This window comes from Entelurus aequoreus, linkage group LG04, assembly GCF_033978785.1.
Source record: "Entelurus aequoreus isolate RoL-2023_Sb linkage group LG04, RoL_Eaeq_v1.1, whole genome shotgun sequence".
NCBI classification, from domain to species: Eukaryota; Metazoa; Chordata; class Actinopteri; order Syngnathiformes; family Syngnathidae; genus Entelurus; species Entelurus aequoreus.
Genome location: NC_084734.1, coordinates 41,701,343 through 41,721,079, shown reverse-complemented (window position 1 = coordinate 41,721,079; position 19,737 = coordinate 41,701,343). Strand labels below are relative to the sequence as shown.

The window sequence follows — 19,737 nt, the reverse complement described above, 5'->3', positions numbered from 1 at the left end:
ACTGTCAATGTTCATCTCACGCCGACAACACAAACACATCGGCTTTAGCATTAACTTGCTAGTATTAGCATTCTATTTACTCGGGTTAAGGCTAATAACTACACAAATGGAGTGTCACTGACTACTTTTACAACATGTAATACAGTAAATAGTTAATATTTGATGTTATTTACCTTTGTTCCACTCGTGTGCTGCCTCCTTTATTTTACATTTGTCCAACAAAGTCTCAGAGTAGTGAAGTTATTAATTATTAACTCATATTATGTTTTGCATATGGTGAATGTTTATATTCATCTTGAAGAAAGCAAATCACCAAGTTTAATTAAATAGTGGTATTTTAGTTTGAGCACATAATAAGATAAGGCCCCTTAGTTTGATATTCGCAAGTGGATTGGATCACTTCTCGTGGGAAAGAGGCCCTAATTGGGACTTTGGAATGCAGAAGTGATAGCCCTATCCTTGAGAAGAGACTACATGTTCAGCCCAATGCCAACATTTAAGTTATGACTTAGAGAAGTTGTTTTTCAGACACTTACACACAAACTTCTCCCTTTTATGGTCAGGATGCGCTTTCATGACTTAGCATACACTAACATTGGCTTCTCCAAGTTAGGAGCATACTTGCCAACCCTCCCGAATTTTCTGGGAGACTCCCGAATTTCAGTGACTCTCCCGAAAATCTCCCTGGACAACCATTCTCCCGAATTTCTCCCGATTTCCAGCCGGACTTAAGGCACGCCCCCTCCAGGTCCGTGCGGACCTGAGTGAGGACAGCCTCTCGTCACGTCCGCTCTTTACTTCATACTTCAGAACCGACTCCCACACTTGCCGTCAGGGTGCGCCAACCAAAAAAGTTACTTTTTGGTTGGCCAACGGTTTACGTTGTATTGCGCACCCTGACGGAAAGTGTGGGAGTCGGTTCTGAAGTATGAAGTAAAGAGACGTAACTTCATCACTTCGCCTGGTTATTGACTCCAACCCAGAATATTACACTGCACATACCTATGCTCCTTCAAAGGCTGTGCTACTGGCTGCAAAGCTTTGCACTTTCAAATACAACAATGAGTAGAGAGGAGTGTTATGTGTGTATATGTGTAAATAAATTAACACTGAAATTCAAGTATTTATTTTATTTATATGTATAAAATACATATTTATATATAGCTAGAATTCACTGAAAGTCAAGTATTTATTTTATTTATATATATATATATATATATTTATATAAGAAATCCTTGAATTTAAGTGAATTCTAGCTATGAATATACTCCTCCCCCTTAACCCCCCGACCCCCCAAGTCTCCCGAATTTGGAGGTCTCAAGGTTGTCAAGTATGGTTAGGAGTGTCTCATTTTCTTGATCTGACCTCCTCCAGGAACTGCAGCCCTGTATAATGACACTCGCTTGTAATCAGTGTTGGGACTAACGTGTTACAAAGTAACACGTTACTGTAACGCTGTTAGTTTCGGCGGTAACTAGTAATCCAACGCGTTATTTTTTATATCCAGTAACTCAGTTACCGTTACTACATGATGCGTTACTGCGTTATTCTACGTTATTTTTTATGTATCGGCTAGAAACAGAAGATCTGAGTGTGTTTTATTAGAGCGCTGCGGTGTCGTCCTTTTGTGTCACAAAGAAAAGAAAAGGCGTGCTTTGTGTGGGTGGGGGTGTGGGGGGGGCTCCCATACCGTAGTCGAGAAGCGCAGGGGAGACCTTCCTCCAGGGCCTATGTACTTCGGGGCTAACAACCTTCACTTTACCCGGCAGTGGGTCTTTACAACTTCGGACTCGAGGGTGAATGACAAGGCCGGTGGTTTGTTGCAACTTTGTGACTTTATTGGTGTCTCGCACGCTGCCATCCACCAAGCTAAAGCACCTGCACGCACTCACTGTTGCGCTCCCTCACCTCTCTCGCCCACTCACTCACTGTCGTCACTCACCTCACATGCTGTCATTTCTTAAAGGGCCACACACACACACACACACACACACACACATACGCTACTCTCATAACAACTAACAAGACATCATGGCGAAGCCAGAAGTCGAGTTTTTTAACATGGAGACATTCTCACTACTTTTCTTTTGTCGAGCACAAAGAAAATAACATTTTAGTTAAATGTAAGTTGTGTCTTGGATCAAAGATCCCATCTACTTAAAGTTAAAGTTAAAGTGCCAATGATTGTCATACACACACACTAGGTGTGGCGAAATTATTCTCTGCATTTGACCCATCACCCTTGATCTACCCCTGGGAGGTGAGGAGAGCAGTGAGCAGCAGCAGTGACTGTGCCCGGGGATACTGCCCAAAACAGCAATTCAAATCTGCTGAAACAGCTACAAAAGCAACATGCTTCGACGAAGCTAGTAAAGAGAGACACAGACTCCGATGCCACTTCAGCTCCACTTAAGGATTTTAACGGAGGGACTGCTAGACAGGACAACATTGATAGAGCCATTGCAATGTATGTGCTAGAAGACATGCAGGCTATTTCTACAGTGGAGTCACCCGCTTTCAGGCAGCTAATTAGCATGATACCAGCGTCAAACAGCAAATGGCACGAAAAACATGTTCCAAGTACCTGGACAGTGAGTACATAAACATGGAAAGTGAGCTAAAGAAAATACTCCAAACTCTGCCTCTGCTCATCATTCATCATTGAAGGTACACACTCTATGTCAATTCTCTTATATACTTTTTCATTCTAGACTTCAAGAGTGTTTGATTATCACATCACTCTAAATGTATAGACTATAAAGTTCACAAACATAAAGAAGGATCCTAGTGGCCAGGGCAATCTTTCCTTATCTCTAAACTAAATCTGGGGAAATGTGTAGAGTGTTCTGGGCTTCAGTACAGTGTTGATCTCCTGAATACATGATTTTATTTCCGAATTCCTTGAGAGAGAAAAAATGCCTGGTTAGGCTTTGTGTATGTCATGTGTGCCTTCCTTGGGTGAAGCCAGGTATATAGCTATGTTGTTATTATGCTGTTTGTTACTTATGTATGTTATGTTGCAGCTATTTAAAATAGTTTTGTCAATTTGTTCTGGCCTGAAATAAATTGTCCCTTTGAAACATATCTTTGTCTTTGTGTGTTGTATGTAGACCACATTGCTTAGCAGAGTTCAGTGGTGCAAATGCATGTCAAGTTGATCAACAGATTGTATTATTCTCCAGTGCAATAACAGTACTGAAATGAAGGCTAAAAGGGCACAATTCGGAGCCTTAAAAAAAAAGAAGAAAAAAAGAAGTAACTAAATAGTTACTTTTCACAGTAACGCATTACTTTTTGGTGTACGTAACTGAGTTAGTAACTGAGTTACTTTTGAAATAAAGTAACTGGTAACTGTAACTAGTTACTGGTTTTCAGTAACTAACCCAACACTGCTTGTAATAAAGCAACTTTTGGTTCAGTAAAGCATCTCCGACGTCTGTTTTTATCCAGTCCCACTGCCGTGTCACCCTTCTGTCTGGACGAAGATGACAAGACCAGAAATACACATCAGTAGTAAGCAGCTGAGGTCGTTGCCGCGAGTCCGGCAGAATACTCCTCAGTATATACATTTAAAAGAGTCCGTCCACTTTTCGTAGCTTTGCGTATTGAAATTAAGTTTGTAAAAATAATAAATAACAATCAACTGCATGTAGTTTAAAGACTACGGCTGAGTAAAAACACTCCAAGATAGTTTCACTGATCAGCATTCTTCAGCACAAAGATGCCCCACAAAAGTTTCTGCATATCGAAAGCTTCTTTTGTTCTTCTTTCTCTCCGTTGTTAAGTTTGTTGTACAAACGTAATAGAAATATACAATAAATAAACAAGTCGCCGCATATATTCTGATGGCGGTCGTGTGTTTGAAAAATACGTTTTAGGAATGACTCCAACTTTGTTCAACCAATCAGCGTTCGACAGCACAGCCCGCCCCCTAAAAGGCTCTGGGTAGCTTCAAAAAGTCCCACCGAGCAGGCAGGAACTCCGAAAGGATCCTGAAGAACTAATTCCACCCTGATCGTTTTTGTTGGAAACGCAGAGGGAACTTTATATACCTGGGTAATTGGGAAAATTTCTGTAAAACTTCCTGCGGTGGAAAAAGGCCTATTTGATACCATTTGGTAGTGCGTTATAACCACAAATCGTCGTAACACGAGGACCGCCTGTACTGTTGATTTTCTGTCTCTGTCTTGACTGCTGCCTCCCCATCTTTCTGTGTCTTGTAATTTGTCTTCTTTTGAATTAGAGAATGATGAGCTTCTTAAAACATATACTGTAGTTGCAATCAGTTCCTTATAATGTAATTGGACAACCAGTGTTGAAAAAAATATGTCACACTCTGACCCCCTTTATCGTGAACTGTTACAAGATAAGGTTCAAGTCTTTACTGATGACCAATTTTCGTTTCTTGAATGAACTTGGAGCTTGATTCCTTGATGCCTTTTTTGAAATAATCCCCTTGATTCACACTGAAGCTCCTATTCCATCTTGTTGAAAGACAGTCCACAATTAAGATCAAGTCGTTTGTCTTTGATCCATCCCATTAATTTGCTCCAATATGTTTACATTCTACTAATGATACACTCTCCTCTCAGTGGAGACCGGACCCTCGGTTCCGCCAGCCCCCCTCCTGCAACTGGAAAAGTGCTGCAGCAGGAACAACAGTGCCACCCTGGCCTGGAGGGTAACTGCACTCCAAGCAAACCCAATTGAGGGCTACATTCTGGAGCTGGACGATGGCAACGGGGGACAGTACAGGGTTTGTGTGAAACACACAACGACAAACACACACACAAATCACTTTAAAATGTACTATTATTAGCATTAGGGATGCACAAAACATTTTTTCAAGTCGAAACCGAGAACTTCTTGTTTCTCAAAACCGATACAGAGAACTGATTCATAGCCAATATTATTTTTTAAATCTAAATTCAACTGTAGTTAGTGCGCACCTTTCTTTGTGGCGTTTTATAGGTTTTCAAAACACTGTTGTGGCGATGCTGGCATTTCAGACGCCTGATAAGGTTTTAAGTGTTGAAGCTCAATTTTTTTCCCTTCTAGCAGAGGGAAAAATGTTTGCAAAACATTTGGTGCAAATAGCACGCGAAATGTCTTCCTAACAATGGAAATATCCCACACAATCAAAAGCATGTGTGTTTACGGTGAGCTAAGGAGAAGCCAACATGTTACTCAAGAAAGTCAAAATGCTGATATACATTTTTAATACCCTAGTTTCTCTTCTCTCCTTTTTCCCTTGTAAAAATGACAACTTCATTCCAGTGATGTTATGACTACAGTATGGCCAAAATGGCTTTTTTCTTGTTCAATTGTAAGCGTATTCTTGTAGCATTCTGAGCTTTTGTTCTGGTAAAAAGTATTTTATTACAGTAGCGTTATGAATATTTTCTCTAAAAATGCAACTTAATTTTGGTGATGTTACTTTTTTTCGAGCAAATACAAAACTTTAACAACATTCTGGATTTTTTCTTGTAAAATAAGACTTAACTCTTGTAGGGTTAATTTTTGTACTGTAATAACATAACTTTTGTTAGAATAATAACTTATTACATTTTATTTTTCTTCTGCGGCCCTACTTTTTCGCTTTCATCACATCACAGTCAAAATATACAACATAAAGTAGCAAGAAACACGTCAATAATAACTAAAGCAAAACATGTTCTAGACCAAAAATCACTTCATATTCTTTACTGTTTGCTAGTGTTACCATATCTGAGTTATTGTATAGAAATATGGGGAAAGAACTACAAATGTGCACTTCATTCACTAACTGTGTTAAAAAAAAGATCAATTATAATAATACATAATGTTGGATATAGAAAACATACAAACCTTTTTTTTTTATTAAATCACAATTATTGAAATTCAACGATTTGGTACATTTGCAAAGAGCTAAAATTATGTAAAAAGCAAACTATAACCTGCTACCCAAGAATGTACAAAAATTCTTCTCAACAAAAGAGGAGAAATATAACCTTAGAGGAAAATCTTATTTAAAACATCGGTATGCTCGTACAACACTTAAAACTTTTAGCATATCAGTATGTGGAATTAAATTATGGGCATTTTTAACTGTACGTGCCCTTAACTTTTAACATACTGTAATATACATAATGAAGCCGGATACGTGTGCACACAGGAGGTTTACGTCGGGAAGGAGACAGTGTGCACGGTGGATGGACTCCACTTCAACAGCTCCTACAACACCAGAGTGAAGGCCTACAACGCCGTTGGAGTGGGGCCGTACAGCAAGACCGTGGTGCTCAGGACATCTGATGGTATGATAAAGTCTTTGCTACCTTATGCAAAGTTTGTCAGAAAAGCTCCAGGACTGTTTATACTCATCACATTTTTTAATGTGGCATCATCCACTGACATCAACTAGCATGTCTACAAATAAATTCATGGCGCTGATCACGGCTGCCTCTGTGCTCTCGTGCGCTCTGTTTTGTTTGTTTTTGTGCGTAAATTGTGTGTCTGCATGCTCTTGCACCCGCGAAGAGCTACTGAACATCAGATCCATCATCCCTACGGACTTGTTACCGGTCATCTTAGCGTCAGCTGCGGATTTGGTCCATTCTTTGATCAAAAGAGGGAAACCGCACCGAAGAGGAAAGCGAGCGGGCGCCCTTGTCCGTCTCCGCGGACGGGGATTACGCACGCCCTTACCTGGCATCTTTCTCTCCAACGTCCACTCACTTGCCAACAAGATGGACGAGCTAGCGTCGCTGATGAGAAGAAACAAGGACTTTTCCTCATCTTGTGTTTTGTGCTTCACGGAGACGTGGCTGAGTGCAAGTGTCCCGGACAGCGCGGCTTTCATCTTCTCCGGACGGACCGAGACGCGGGGCTCTCCGGCAAAAAAAGAGGCGGAGGAGTCTGCTTCTTCATCAACAGCAACTGGTGTACAGACGTGACGGTGATATCTCAACACTGCTCTCCTTCTCTGGAATATCTTTTCATTCACTGTAAGCCCTTTTACTCACCGTGAGAGATTGTTTCATTCTTACTGGTGGCTGTCTACATACCACCCGGCGCGGACGTGTGTGACGCTCAGCGCACACTTGCAGGCCAGATCTTTTCCGGACTCTCTTGTTATCTTGTTTGGTGACTTTAACAAGGGAAATTTGAGCCAGGAATTACCCAAGTATAGGCAGTTTATTAAATGCCCGACCAGAGAGGAGAACATTTTGGATCACTGTTATACTACAATAAGCAAGGCATATCATGCAATGCCGCGCGCTGCTGTCGGACTATCAGATCACGTGATGGTGCACTTAATCCCTTCATACAGACAGAGACTGAAACTGGCTAAACCTGTTATGAGGACCATTAAGTGTTTCACCGCCGAGGCTGTGGAGGAGCTGCGTGCATGTTTGGAGACGACAGACTGGGAGGCAATTGGAGCGGCCACGGACAATCTGGACGAGTATACGGACACTGTGACCTCATACATTCAGTTCAATGAGGCCCGCATCATTCCAACACGCACCAGGGCTTGTTATAACAACGACAAGCCCTGGTTCACACCCAAGCTCCGACAGCTGCGCGAGAAGGAGGAGGCTGCGTGGAGAAGCGGGGACCGGAGTACCTACAGAGAAGCAAAGTACCACTTCAACAGGTAAGTGGAGAAAGCTAAATCTGTGTATTCTAACCGTCTACAGTAACAGTTCCGCTCCAATGATTCTGCGGCCGTTTGGAGAGGGCTAAGGGCCCTTACGAACTATAAGCCCAAAGCCCCCCAGGCCCTGAATGACCAGCCTCTCGCTCAGGGCCTCAACACACATTACTGTCGTCATGAACGGCCTTCAGCTTATCAAAGCTCTGCTCCCCCCACCATCACCCTCCCCACCAACGCCAGCACTTCATTAAATGATTTAAACGACTTAAAGGACATCACAGGACTCCAATAACATCACAGGACTTTAAGGGCCCTCTCCATCCGAGAGGAGGATGTACGCCGGCAGTTCTTGAAGCTGAATACGCGGAAGGCCCTCGGGCCGGATGGTGTTTCCCCCTACACTCTCAGACACTGTGCGGATCAGCTGGCTCCTGTCTTCACTGACATTTTTAACACCTCTCTTGTTGTATCTCAGAGAAGGGAAGGAGGCGACAACCAGGGCAGGACTGCGGTTTACAAGGTTTATTGGAAAAACCTTAGATGAATACGTGGCGTGTGTATGCTACTCAAAGTGAGTGAGTGTTGACTATGTGTAACATTATAATGTAAATGTTACCAAGGGTTGTTGTCTGTAAATGTTGGTTGTATCTTTCGTCGTATCCAAGGGGGCAAAGGCGAAGAGGCAGTTCATGGACAGGCAAGTGGTCGTGGACAAGAGCAGGGCAGCGTGGTCTGGGTCCGAGCAGGGAGGTCGTGGATCGAGGTGGGCAGTTAGGAATCCGGATGGGTGTCGAGTGACAAGGCACGATCACGGAGGTCAGGAGAGTCACTGTGGAAATACAAAAGGGCATGAACCAGGGGGAAACACGGAGAAATAGAGCAAAACAAGGACGAGGAAATCACTGGGAAAAGGAATGCCAGACGTGATGCTTACTGGAAGGTTAGCGACGTTCTGGCAAAGGTTCCTTGGGTCCGCTGGTCTTTATGCCGCTCCCCCTCGTCAAGTCCAGGTGTGCTGATCAGTGATTGCTTGCAGACTTGTTGCTGTGTGGGCGTGTTGTGCTCAGTGTGAGCAGAGGTGTGTTTGAGCGTCCTGCCAGCAGAGGGGTTAGCAGAGGTGCCTGCAGCTCCAGCTGCAGTGGAAAACTGGGATCGACTCCGCGTCATGACAGTACCCCCCCCTTATGCGAGGCCCCCGACGAGCGCCGAGGAGCATCAGGATTGGCATGGTAGAAGTCCCCTAGAAGTGAGGGATCGGCAAGGTAGGAGGCTGGCACCCATGATCTGTCTTCAGGTCCATATCCCTCCCAGTCGACCAGATAAACAAGCCCCCTACCTTGTCGACGGACCCTGAGGATCTCCTTGACCGTCCAAACCTGATCTCCATTAGGCAAAATGCCTTCACTTGAATGCTCCTCTTGTCCCAGGCCAAAGTAGCGGGTAGCAGAATGTCAGGGTTTTCCTCTTTACGGGGAAATAAAGTATGGCTCACCAGGATCCCCTCTGCTGGTGAGCCTGATCTTTTGGTCTCGCTGGACAATTATATCGGACGTGTCCTGCTAGACCGCAGTAGAGGCAGAGACGCTGCCTGTACTTCCTCTCCCTTTCCTCAATGGGTAACCGTGTCCTACCCAACTGCATGGGCTCCGGGGCTGCCATTGTAGTAGTTGTAGGCCGGTATGGGTCCACCTCTGTCTTGAAGGTAGGCCAAGTCTGGTTCCTAGAGGCACCTCCCTGACCTCGCTCTGCTGCTCGTTCACAAAGTCGAATGTCAAATTGGAGGGCCAGTTCAATGAGGTATTTGCAGGACGTGGGTCTGTCCCTCAGTAGACCGTCCTTAATTACATCGGAAAGGCCGCGACGGAATGCGCTTTGGAGCGCCCGGTCATCCCAACCGCTGTCTGCCGCCAAAGTCCGGAACTCTAAGGTGTAGGCTGCCACGGAACGTGAACCCTGCGAGATGGAGTGCAGACGTCCGGCCGCGTCCCCCCCATCCTTGGGGTGATCAAAGACAGCCCGAAATTCTGCACGGAACGCAGAATAGTCGGAGTTGAGCCCAATGGTCCTGTCAACTGCAGCTGTAGCCCATTTGAGAGCCGGGCCGGAAAGTAAGGAAAAAATAAATGCAATCTTGGCGCCGTCTGAGGAATAACGGGAGGGCTGGTGCCGAAAAATGAGGTCACATTGTACCAAGAACCCTCTACAAAGTTCAAAGTCCCCTTCAAAGGGTTTAGGGCTGGCAAATCTGGGCTCTCGTTCCAAAATGCTGTGTTCGGGTCCAAGAACTGGAGAAGCACGTGGAGGTACCACCGGTCCAGAACTGGCCCCGGGGCACATGTTGTCCAGCTTGGAATACAGTCTGGTAAAAGCTCTCTCAAGATGATCCTCAAGGGCAGTAAACCGAACCTGGTGTTCGCTAACGACGGAGCTAAGGATAGCTAGGTCGGAAGATATGGCTATCTGGGCCAGGGGCTTGCTGCTGTCGCCTGGTTCCGACATGTTGTTGGCCAGAACATACTGTTGTATCTCAGAGAAGGGAAGGAGGCGACAACCAGGGCAGGACTGCGGTTTACAAGGTTTATTGGAAAAACCTTAGATGACTACGTGGCGTGTGTATGCTACTCAAAGTGAGTGAGTGTTGACTATGTGTAAAATTATAATGTAAATGTTACCAAGGGTTGTTGTCTGTAAATGTTGGTTGTATCTTTCGTCGTATCCAAGGGGGCAAAGGCGAAGAGGCAGTTCATGGACAGGCAAGTGGTCGTGGACAAGAGCAGGGCAGCGTGGTCTGGGTCCGAGCAGGGAGGTCGTGGATCGAGGTGGGCAGTTAGGAATCCGGATGGGTGTCGGGTGACAAGGCACGATCACGGAGGTCAGGAGAGTCACTGTGGAAATACAAAAGGGCATGAACCAGGGGGAAACACGGAGAAATAGAGCAAAACAAGGACGAGGAAATCACTGGGAAAAGGAATGCCAGACGTGATGCTTACTGGAAGGTTAGCGACGTTCTGGCAAAGGTTCCTTGGGTCCGCTGGTCTTTATGCCGCTCCCCCTCGTCAAGTCCAGGTGTGCTGATCAGTGATTGCTTGCAGACTTGTTGCTGTGTGGGTGTGTTGTGCTCAGTGTGAGCAGAGGTGTGTTTGAGCGTCCTGCCAGCAGAGGGGTTAGCAGAGGTGCCTGCAGCTCCAGCTGCAGTGGAAACCTGGGATCGACTCCGCGTCATGACATCTCTGGAGCTATGCCGCGTGCCGTCCTGCTTTAAGACTTTCACCATTGTCCCTGTCCCCAAGAAAGCACGGATCACAGGACTTAATGACTATAGGCCGGTTGCGCTGACGTCTGTGGTCATGAAGTCCTTTGAGCGCTTGGTCCTGCCCCACCTCAAGGACATCACCGCCCCCCTCCTGGACCCACTGCAGTTTGCCTACAGAGCCAACAGGTCTGTGGATGATGCAGTGAACCTGGCCCTCCACTTCATCCTGGAGCATCTGGACTCCCCAGGAACCTACGCTAGGATCCTGTTTGTGGACTTCAGCTCTGCCTTCAACACCATCCTCCCTGGACTGCTACGAGACAAGCTCTACCAGCTCAGCGTGCCCGACTCCCTCTGCAGTTGGATCAATGACTTCCTGACAGACCGAAGACAGCACATGCGGCTGAGGAAGATTGTCTCGGACAGTCGAACCACGAACACTGTTACTCCTCAGGACTGTGTACTTTCCCCCTGGCTCTTCTCCCTGTATACAAACTGCTGCACCTCCAGTCACCAGTCCGTAAAGCTGCTCAAGTTTGCGGATGACACTACCCTCATCAGGCTCATCTCGGATGGCGATGAGACCGCCTACAGGAGAGAGGTGGACCGGCTGGCCTCCTGGTGCAGCATCAACAACCTGGAGCTGAACGCCCAGAAAACAGTGGAGATGATCATGGACTTCTGGAAAGTCACAGCCCCACCATCCCCCCTCACCCTGATTTACTCTCCCACCCCCGTCTCCATTGTGGACTCCTTCCGTTTCTTGGGCACCACCATCACCCAGGACCTCAAGTGGGAGCCGACCATCAGCTCCCTCATCAAGAAGGCCCAGCAGAGGATGTACTTCCTGCGGCAGCTGAGGAAACTTAAGGTGCCGACCGAGATGTTGGTGCAGTTTTACTCAGCCATCATCGAGTCCATCCTCACCTCCTCCATCACCGTGTGGTTCCCCGGCGCCACAGTCTAGGATAAGCATTGACTGCAGCGCATTGTACGTGCTGCTGAGAAGGTGATTGGCTGAAAGCTCCCATTCCTCCAGGACCTGTTCTCCTCCAGGACCTGTTCTCCTCCAGGACCTGTTCTCCTCCAGGACCAGGAGGCGTGTGGGTTGTATCACAGCTGACTCTTCTCACCCTGAACACAAACTATTCTCCCCTCTCCCCTCAGGCAGGAGACTACGGTCCATCCAGACCCACACCTCCCACCACCTGAACAGTTATTTCCCCTCGGCCATCAGGCACATGAACAATAACTCCTAACAGTAGCTCCTTTGAATTCCTTTCTAAGTCTATAACAAGATCTGATAGCTCAGTTAGAGCTCTTGTTATTACCAAATCTGTGTTATGTGTTTTATGTTGCACAATTGCACCAAGAAAAATTCCTAGTTTGTTAACCCGTTCTCAAACAATGGTAATAAAAACTATTCTGATTCTGATTCTGATTCTGCCACGTTTTCCACCTTCAGTGCGCAAAAAAGGCAAGATTTGTGTCAGGACAACTGGCGTGACCTTGACAACACGCCTGCTCACTGTGAGAAGAACATCACTGTGCTGGAGCATTTTTTTTGAAGACTTGGACGTAATATGGCTGAGACAAGAATCCTTCCAGGAGTGTATAAAGGCTGGGAAAGTGTTAGACCAGGGGTCCCCAACCTTTTTTCCACCAGGGACCGGTTTAATGTATGCATTATATTCATGGACCGGCTTTCCACGTATGGCGGATGAAAACAGCAAAAAAATTAGCATGAAAAATGTGTTTCTTTGCAAAGAGATGTTCCCCCGAATGTTGATGGCATATACTGTATACCAGTGTTTCTTAACCATAGGGCCCAGTGTTGGGCCGCGAGCGCCCCCTAGAATGTAATATATGTGTTTTTCAGCTGTGGTCCGTATAGGCTGCAGCGGTACTCCGTTGTAATACACTTTTCCACCACTTGTGACAGTAATGACAATATAAAACTAGGACTAAGACTGGCGCTAACGTCATAAAGAAATTTCTTAAGCGCAAAAATTATGACCAAAGTGGTGAAGCTGTATTTTCATTTGCACTTTAATTTTATTGACAGTTTAGTTAAGAAACATATGTATTATTAGTTTTGCTTATTTATTTTTGCATTTGAATATTTGTAACATATTGTATGTAAATGTATTGTTTATTTGGGTAGTACTTCTTTTTCAAATCAGCCTGACTTAAACTTAAAGTTTATTTGTTAAATATATAATACAATCTTTGTGATTAACACATGCTTTTAAATCATTTGACAAGGTAATAAGCTGTAAGTAGGTTATATATAATTATTGAATAGGATCAAAATCAAGAATAAGATGACTAATTCAGTGTTAATATTGGAGGGGTCCCCAGACTCCTCTATATAGGAAAAGTTGGGTCCCGAGGTCAAAAACGTTAATAACCCCTGCATATAGAAATTAGCCTTTGGCTACAATCTGGCACATTAACATTTTATATGTCCATTAATGTGCATTGTCCCATGTACTATAACAAAGTAGTTGTAATATACAGGTACATCTTGTTATGTATACAGGGGGAGTAGTGACGGCACAGTTCCACAAGGGGGTAATGTTGCTCTATGTTTTATTATATACATGTACAATATATATAATACACAATACTAAATATATATATATATATATATATATATATTAAACAAGAGAATGGAGTGTATGGTGGGAGATTATGTGTATGAATGATTAGCTGTTGAGTATTACCTATTTGTTGGATGAGGAAGCAAGTCCAAAGGGGCTAAGCAGAAGAAGGTCCTTGAAACAAGTGGGAGGTCCGTGGGGCTGAGAGAGGCGTCAAGGGGTCCGTGTCCAAGCGGAGGTCGAGGATGAAGGGAGGCAGTCCAGAATCCAGAGGGGAACAACAGATGATCACAGGAGAACTCGGGAAAGCACTGCGGCAGGACAACACGGACATCAGACACGGAAACAGGGGGAGAGCGAGTACGCAGGATAGAAGCCAGACAAGAGGTGCTTACTAGGGTAACAAATGGTTAAGTTCCGGCCATGATCCTTGGGTCCACTGGTCTTTATACAGCTCACCCTCATCAGTCCCACATATGCAGATTGCTGATCGCCCACAGCCTTGCCGGCATGTGGGCGTGACGCGGCCAGCGCTAGCAGGGGCTTGTCTCGGCGCGCTGCCAACGGAGGTGATGGCAGACCCAGCTGCCGGAGAAAAGCGGGTTCGAGCCCACATTGTGACACATCTATTAACAAGCTTATTGGTGTGTTTAGTGTGACTGGCAAAAGTTAAGTTGGAGAAAATGCGGTAGTTTATAAATTAAATAATGTTTCTATGCGGCCCAGTAGCAATTGCGTCACGGACCGGTACCGGTCCCCGGACCGGTGGTTGGGGCCCACTGTGTTAGACCACAGGCGGATTACTTTGAAAGGGAAATTTGTAGTCTGGTTATGGTAACTTTTCTGACACGTCACTTATATGTTGACAATCACTCAACAAACTAGGGTGATGGGGTAAACAAATACGTGGATTTAGCTAAGATGATGGACTCATAAGAAAGTTGTGGGCAATTGTACCAATTAAGTCAGTTGGAAATGGTTTTGTTGCCATGGCGCCCGCTAAGGCACCACGCATCATAATTCCTTCTTTTTTTGTGAGACTATAAAAGGCTTGGATGCACGAGAAAAGGGGGGAGGAGAAAAAGGAGGAGAAGAATAACAATGGTAAGCAAGAGGGATAAACCGTTATCAGTCACAAAACAGACACTCTTCTGCCATTGTGTTTTTGAAACAGTCATTTAAGTGCGGTAAGTATGCAGTCCACAAAACATGCCACTGAAGATTTTAATTTGTTGTATTCACCGATGATTGACTGGTAGTCTGTCCATGAAGTGAGGTCAACTGAGAAATAGGTCTTCCCTGTGACCCTCAACAGTATAAGCAGAACAGAACCTGAATGGATGTGTTAGGACTTGGTCAAGGTGTTGACCCCAGAATGCAGAGACATGAGGTAACATGGAATCAAAAAAGAAGAGTCTTTAATTAAGTACAAAAAGGTTAAAAAAAGGTGATGGGGCAGAAACGCACACCCTATAACATAGCCAATAAGCGGGAACCTCAGAGGTCGGCAAGGGGAAGGGCCTGGGCACACTGAGCAAAGGAAAAGTCAACAACAGATATATTTTCCACCTCAGGGAGGACAGAAATAACACACAGAGGTTAGGTTTATAATAAGGGCGAAAAATTTACCCGGACTTGGAGGTCAAGCAAACGCATGCGACGTGGAAGGAACAGGAAACAATAACCAGCAAGGCACAGCTGTCTGTGCCAAGCTTAAATAATCCAAGAACTGATTAGCTGCAAGTGTGCCTCAAAGTCTGCCCCTTGCCGAGGAAAAGTGAACTAAAAAAAAAGCACAACAGGGAAAATGCAGGCACGAAATAAAAGGGAAGGCAGGAGAACAATAAAACACAACTGGATGTGATGTGTTGTGTCGTAATCGTCCAACCTGTGTGTGATGACTGATGACAAAGTGTCTTCAGGCCCCAACACGACATGTGTCGCTGACGTTAGCGCCTACAGAGTGAGTCCTTCCCACACCAAAATGATCCCGCCGGACGGCTTGTTGACTCGTCAGACTCTGATTTCACTTTTCGAGTAGGCATCGTCCGGACTGCATCACGGTGACTGCATGTTCCTTTCCTTCCACAGTGGCTTGGTTCACCTTTGATCCCACCTCAGCTCACCGGGACATTGTGCTGTCCAACGAGAATCAAACGGTGTCGTGTAACAGCTATGATGATCGCGTCGTGCTGGGGACCGCTGCCTTCTCCAAGGTAACCACCAAAAGGATTTGTGTTAGGAAAACACTGCTTAATCCCTTTCTGTAGGGCGTCCACTACTGGGAGGTTTGTATCGACCGCTACGACAACCACCCGGATCCCGCCTTTGGCATCGCCAGGATCAACACTGTGAAGGACATGATGCTGGGCAAAGACGACAAGGCCTGGGCCATGTATGTGGACAACAACCGCTCCTGGTTCATGCACAACAACTCGCATACAAACAGGTAAGTACTGCTTTGAAAACTGTTCCCACAAAGACACACCCCATTGATTTTTCTGCATATTTCATGTGCACAGGGCAGAGGGAGGCATCACTAAGGGCTCAACCGTGGGCGTCCTTCTGGACCTGACCAAGCACATGCTGACGTTCTTCGTCAACAAGGAACAACACGGACCGACCGCCTTCGAGAGCCTGGAAGGGGTCTTCATGCCAGCTGTCAGCCTCAACCGAAACGTGCAGGTGCTTAACTTCAACGGCTATTATATGTCAACCTAAACTAGGCTGGATTAATGCTAGTTCACAGCAGCTTAGTCTGATTGTTGACTTTTTTGTATCGCTTCAGGTGACCTTATCAACAGGTCTGGAGTTGCCGAAGAACCGCAAACAATAGGCAACTGATGCCTCCGGTTTCCCTCAAAGTTCCCCTCAGTGTGTCTGCTCCGTCATTTAGGTGTCAGCAACTTCCTCAAAGAAATTCATGTTGATTTATCATCAGAGCGACTAGCAGAACCACACAGGAAGACAGCAGACTCTCCTATTGTCAAGAGTTAAGCGGCGACTCAGGTTGATTCAGCCATGAAATATTTAGTTTGGCTACGAAAGTGTCATGTCCGCTGTCGTACGCCAAGCAAGCAGAAAGACCGTTCAGTTTGAGCTTGATTCTGTTTTTTCAGTCACAAAGCAGCTGCTTGGCACAAACATTTTTCACAGGTTTTGTCAGTAGTGACCTTTGTTTACTTTACTCCATAGCCGATGTCTTTCAGACAACTCCCAACTGACAGTTTAAGGGACAGTTTCAACATTTTGGAAGAAGCTTGACGGTAAGTTTAACTTCGTTTAGCGCAATGATGATGGATGACTTGCATATTCAATTTAAACTTTGTTTATTGTTTGCCCCAGCCTGACTCGCTATCGATTGTCCATTAGCAAAACTAGGTATTATGAGTTACCACAGTCGTCCCTTGTTTATCACGGTGGATCGGGACTGGACATGACTGCAATAAATGAAATTCCGCGAAGTCTGATTATTTTAAATATATCTAATATTTTCATAGTTTAAGCATCAGAAAAAGTTAATGACCTTCTAATTATTTTTTTTAACATTAATAGTGCCAAAAAAAAAAAAAAAAAAAAAGTGCCCTGTAAACATTAAATAACACCCATATAGTAAACTAATTTCACCAAACATAGGAGCCTTGAGTGTGTTTTACTGTAGATTACAATATTTACCGGTAGCCCGGAGGATCCTCCAAGCTTCATTGCTGATAGTTGATAGTCCTGCACTGACTGGAGTTCAAAAAGAAGTCCATCAAAAGTTGTTCTGCAAAAAGTTAACTCGAGATTGTTGTGGTGAAGATACAATAGTGCCAAAATTAACCATCTATTGTTTTGTTACAGTGTAACACTTCATCTGGCAACGGAACTTGGCATAGTGAAAATCTTCACAACATCGCCACAACATAAAAAATAAATCTGTGATGTTGTGAAGATTCGAACTGCAATAAAGCGAGGGACGACTGTACTTCTCGTCAGCCAGGTTTGAAAATCTGCATACAACGCAGTCTGTAGTTTGCTGCAATGCTCCGCTTTCTTGCTGCCCTCAGTCTCCTCTACAGTATCAGTTTGTTGCCCTGCCCTAGTACATAGAAGATATCGTCCTCCTCTGTTGTTATAGTTTGCTAGTGTGGCTTGATTGATTGATTGCGTTAAATCGGCCTAATTATTTAAACATTTACATTTTAAAAGTAAAATAAAATATCAGCAAACAAATCTGTGTTTAAGAGAAGTAAGAGGGTTTGGCATCTCAAAAATAATCTAAAATGTCTTCACTGTGAGGGGGTAAAGAAAAAAAGGAACCATGCTTTTTGTTGTCTCTAGACAAAAAGTGAATATTTTATGCGCAACGTCTAGAAGGAGAGTGAGCTTTTCTTTTATAGCGCTCTCATCTTTTAGTTTCTCCGCAGTGATGCCTTTAACCAATGAAAGTGGCATCTGCCATGCTGCTACAAACGATCACTGTGACCAACTTAGCCCGTCATCAAGATTAATTTGGCCATCATCCAACACGTTGACACAGAGTTACCATCTGACAAAGGAAATCCCAATTACAACAGCTTTAACTGCATTTCATGTTGGATGTTATCATGGTGCACTATATAGCCAGTTGAAGTCTTTCAAAACAGGAGGTGGTCTTGTGTGTTGAATACAATGTAAATAGTTAAAAAAAAAAAAAGAGATGTGATGCAGAGCATGAAGCGGGCATCAACTAGGTTTACAAGAACATATCTTTTCAAGATGCATTGTAAATACTCTGCATTATTATATTGTCGATTGCTCCCAACTGCTGTGAAAACCTGTTCTCTGCTGTCTGAGGGAGGAATTACAACTCCTGCTTGAGTCAGGAATCTAAAGATGTGAAAGCCATTATAGTCTGACATATACCAATATATATTTGCTTTTTAGCCTTCATTTACAGTAACCTTTTAATCAGTCCTTCTTAATGTTGCGAAAGGCATAATAAATAAATAATATGGAGGTCAGTTGTTCTAACTTGAATATATGTGTTATGTTTTCTTATTGGATATACTTTCACTTTCTTCTTACTTTACCTAAATCTTGTGTGAATAGAAGAAATTGAATGTATGTTTGTAAAAACTATGGGTAACACTTTAGTATGGGGAACATATTCACCATTAATTAGTTGCTTATTAAAGTAACACATACTTAATTTAGAGTTATTTAGACACTTGGGGAACATATAAGAGTTAGGGTTATGGTTAGGGTTACTAATAAGCAATACTTCTGACGTTATTGAGGGAAGACTCTTAGTTAATGGCTTACTGGTTGTATAATAAGGTCATGCAGAATAAGGCATTAATAAGTACTTAATAATGACTAATTAAGAGCCAATATGTTACTAATTTGCATGATGATAAGCAACTAATTAATGGTGAATATTTGTTCCCCATACTAAAGTGTTACCAAACTATGATTTAATAGGCCTAATAAAAAAGCCACAAAAATCAGTTTTGAGAGTAACTTTACACAGAAAACAAACAGGTGGACAAAAGTATTGAGACACATGCACTTTCGCTTTCTGAGGGTAACATGCGTCCAAATATCTGTGCCCATGCAGTGTATCATTTGACGGACAGTGTGGGTTCCCTCCGGGTACCCCGGCTTCCTCCCGCCTCCAAAGACATGCACTTGGGGATAGGTTGATTGGCAACACTAAATGGTCCCTAGTGTGTGAATGTGAGTGTGAATGTTGTCTGTCTATCTGTGTTGGCCCTGCGACGAGGTGGCGACTTGTCCAGGGTGTACCCCGCCTTCCGCTCAAGTGCAGCTGGGATAGGCTCCAGCTCCCCGCTACCCCGAGAGGGACAAGTGGTAGAAAAAGGATGCATGGATGGGCTGAACAGTGTGCTCTCGGCCGCCAGAAACCACCTCCATTCAAGGGCTTACTGCATAATGTCTCAAAACAAGCTCCAACTCAAGAACAGCCCATGATGCGTTGATTTCAGTTTTCACTGTGCGGCGGCTGTGCGGATGTTACATAATAACGTATAGAGAGCCATTGTGCAGCATGTCCTTCGACCTCACACCCGCCCGCCTGTGAATGTCTTAAAACTTTACATATATGTATTATTTACGTAATGGTGCTTGGGGTGGGAAAACGGTGCATGTCACTGCTACTTAACTTTAAAAGTAATTGATTTAGTAAGTATGTACTGTATATATATTTATGAATAACAGGTTCATTTTTGAGTTTGCCCTGTTCTTTTTGTCGAGTGTTATAA

At 44.4% G+C, this 19,737-nt stretch overlaps 1 protein-coding gene across 2 annotated transcripts in view; it reads left to right on the top strand.

Annotated features, from left to right (window-relative positions):
- The window catches only part of LOC133648629 (tripartite motif-containing protein 67), an 81,003-nt gene that overhangs the window by 60,882 nt on the left and 384 nt on the right, over positions 1-19,737 (top strand). For both annotated transcript variants that reach the window (XM_062044908.1, XM_062044907.1), the window contains 6 exons: positions 4,593-4,756; positions 6,155-6,293; positions 15,584-15,708; positions 15,763-15,941; positions 16,015-16,177; positions 16,281-19,737. The exon at positions 16,281-19,737 is cut by the window's right edge and continues 384 nt beyond it. In XM_062044908.1, coding sequence (XP_061900892.1) covers positions 4,593-4,756; positions 6,155-6,293; positions 15,584-15,708; positions 15,763-15,941; positions 16,015-16,177; positions 16,281-16,328 — 818 coding nt within the window. In that variant the 3' untranslated portion in view covers positions 16,329-19,737. The remainder of the gene's footprint in view (positions 1-4,592; positions 4,757-6,154; positions 6,294-15,583; positions 15,709-15,762; positions 15,942-16,014; positions 16,178-16,280) is intronic.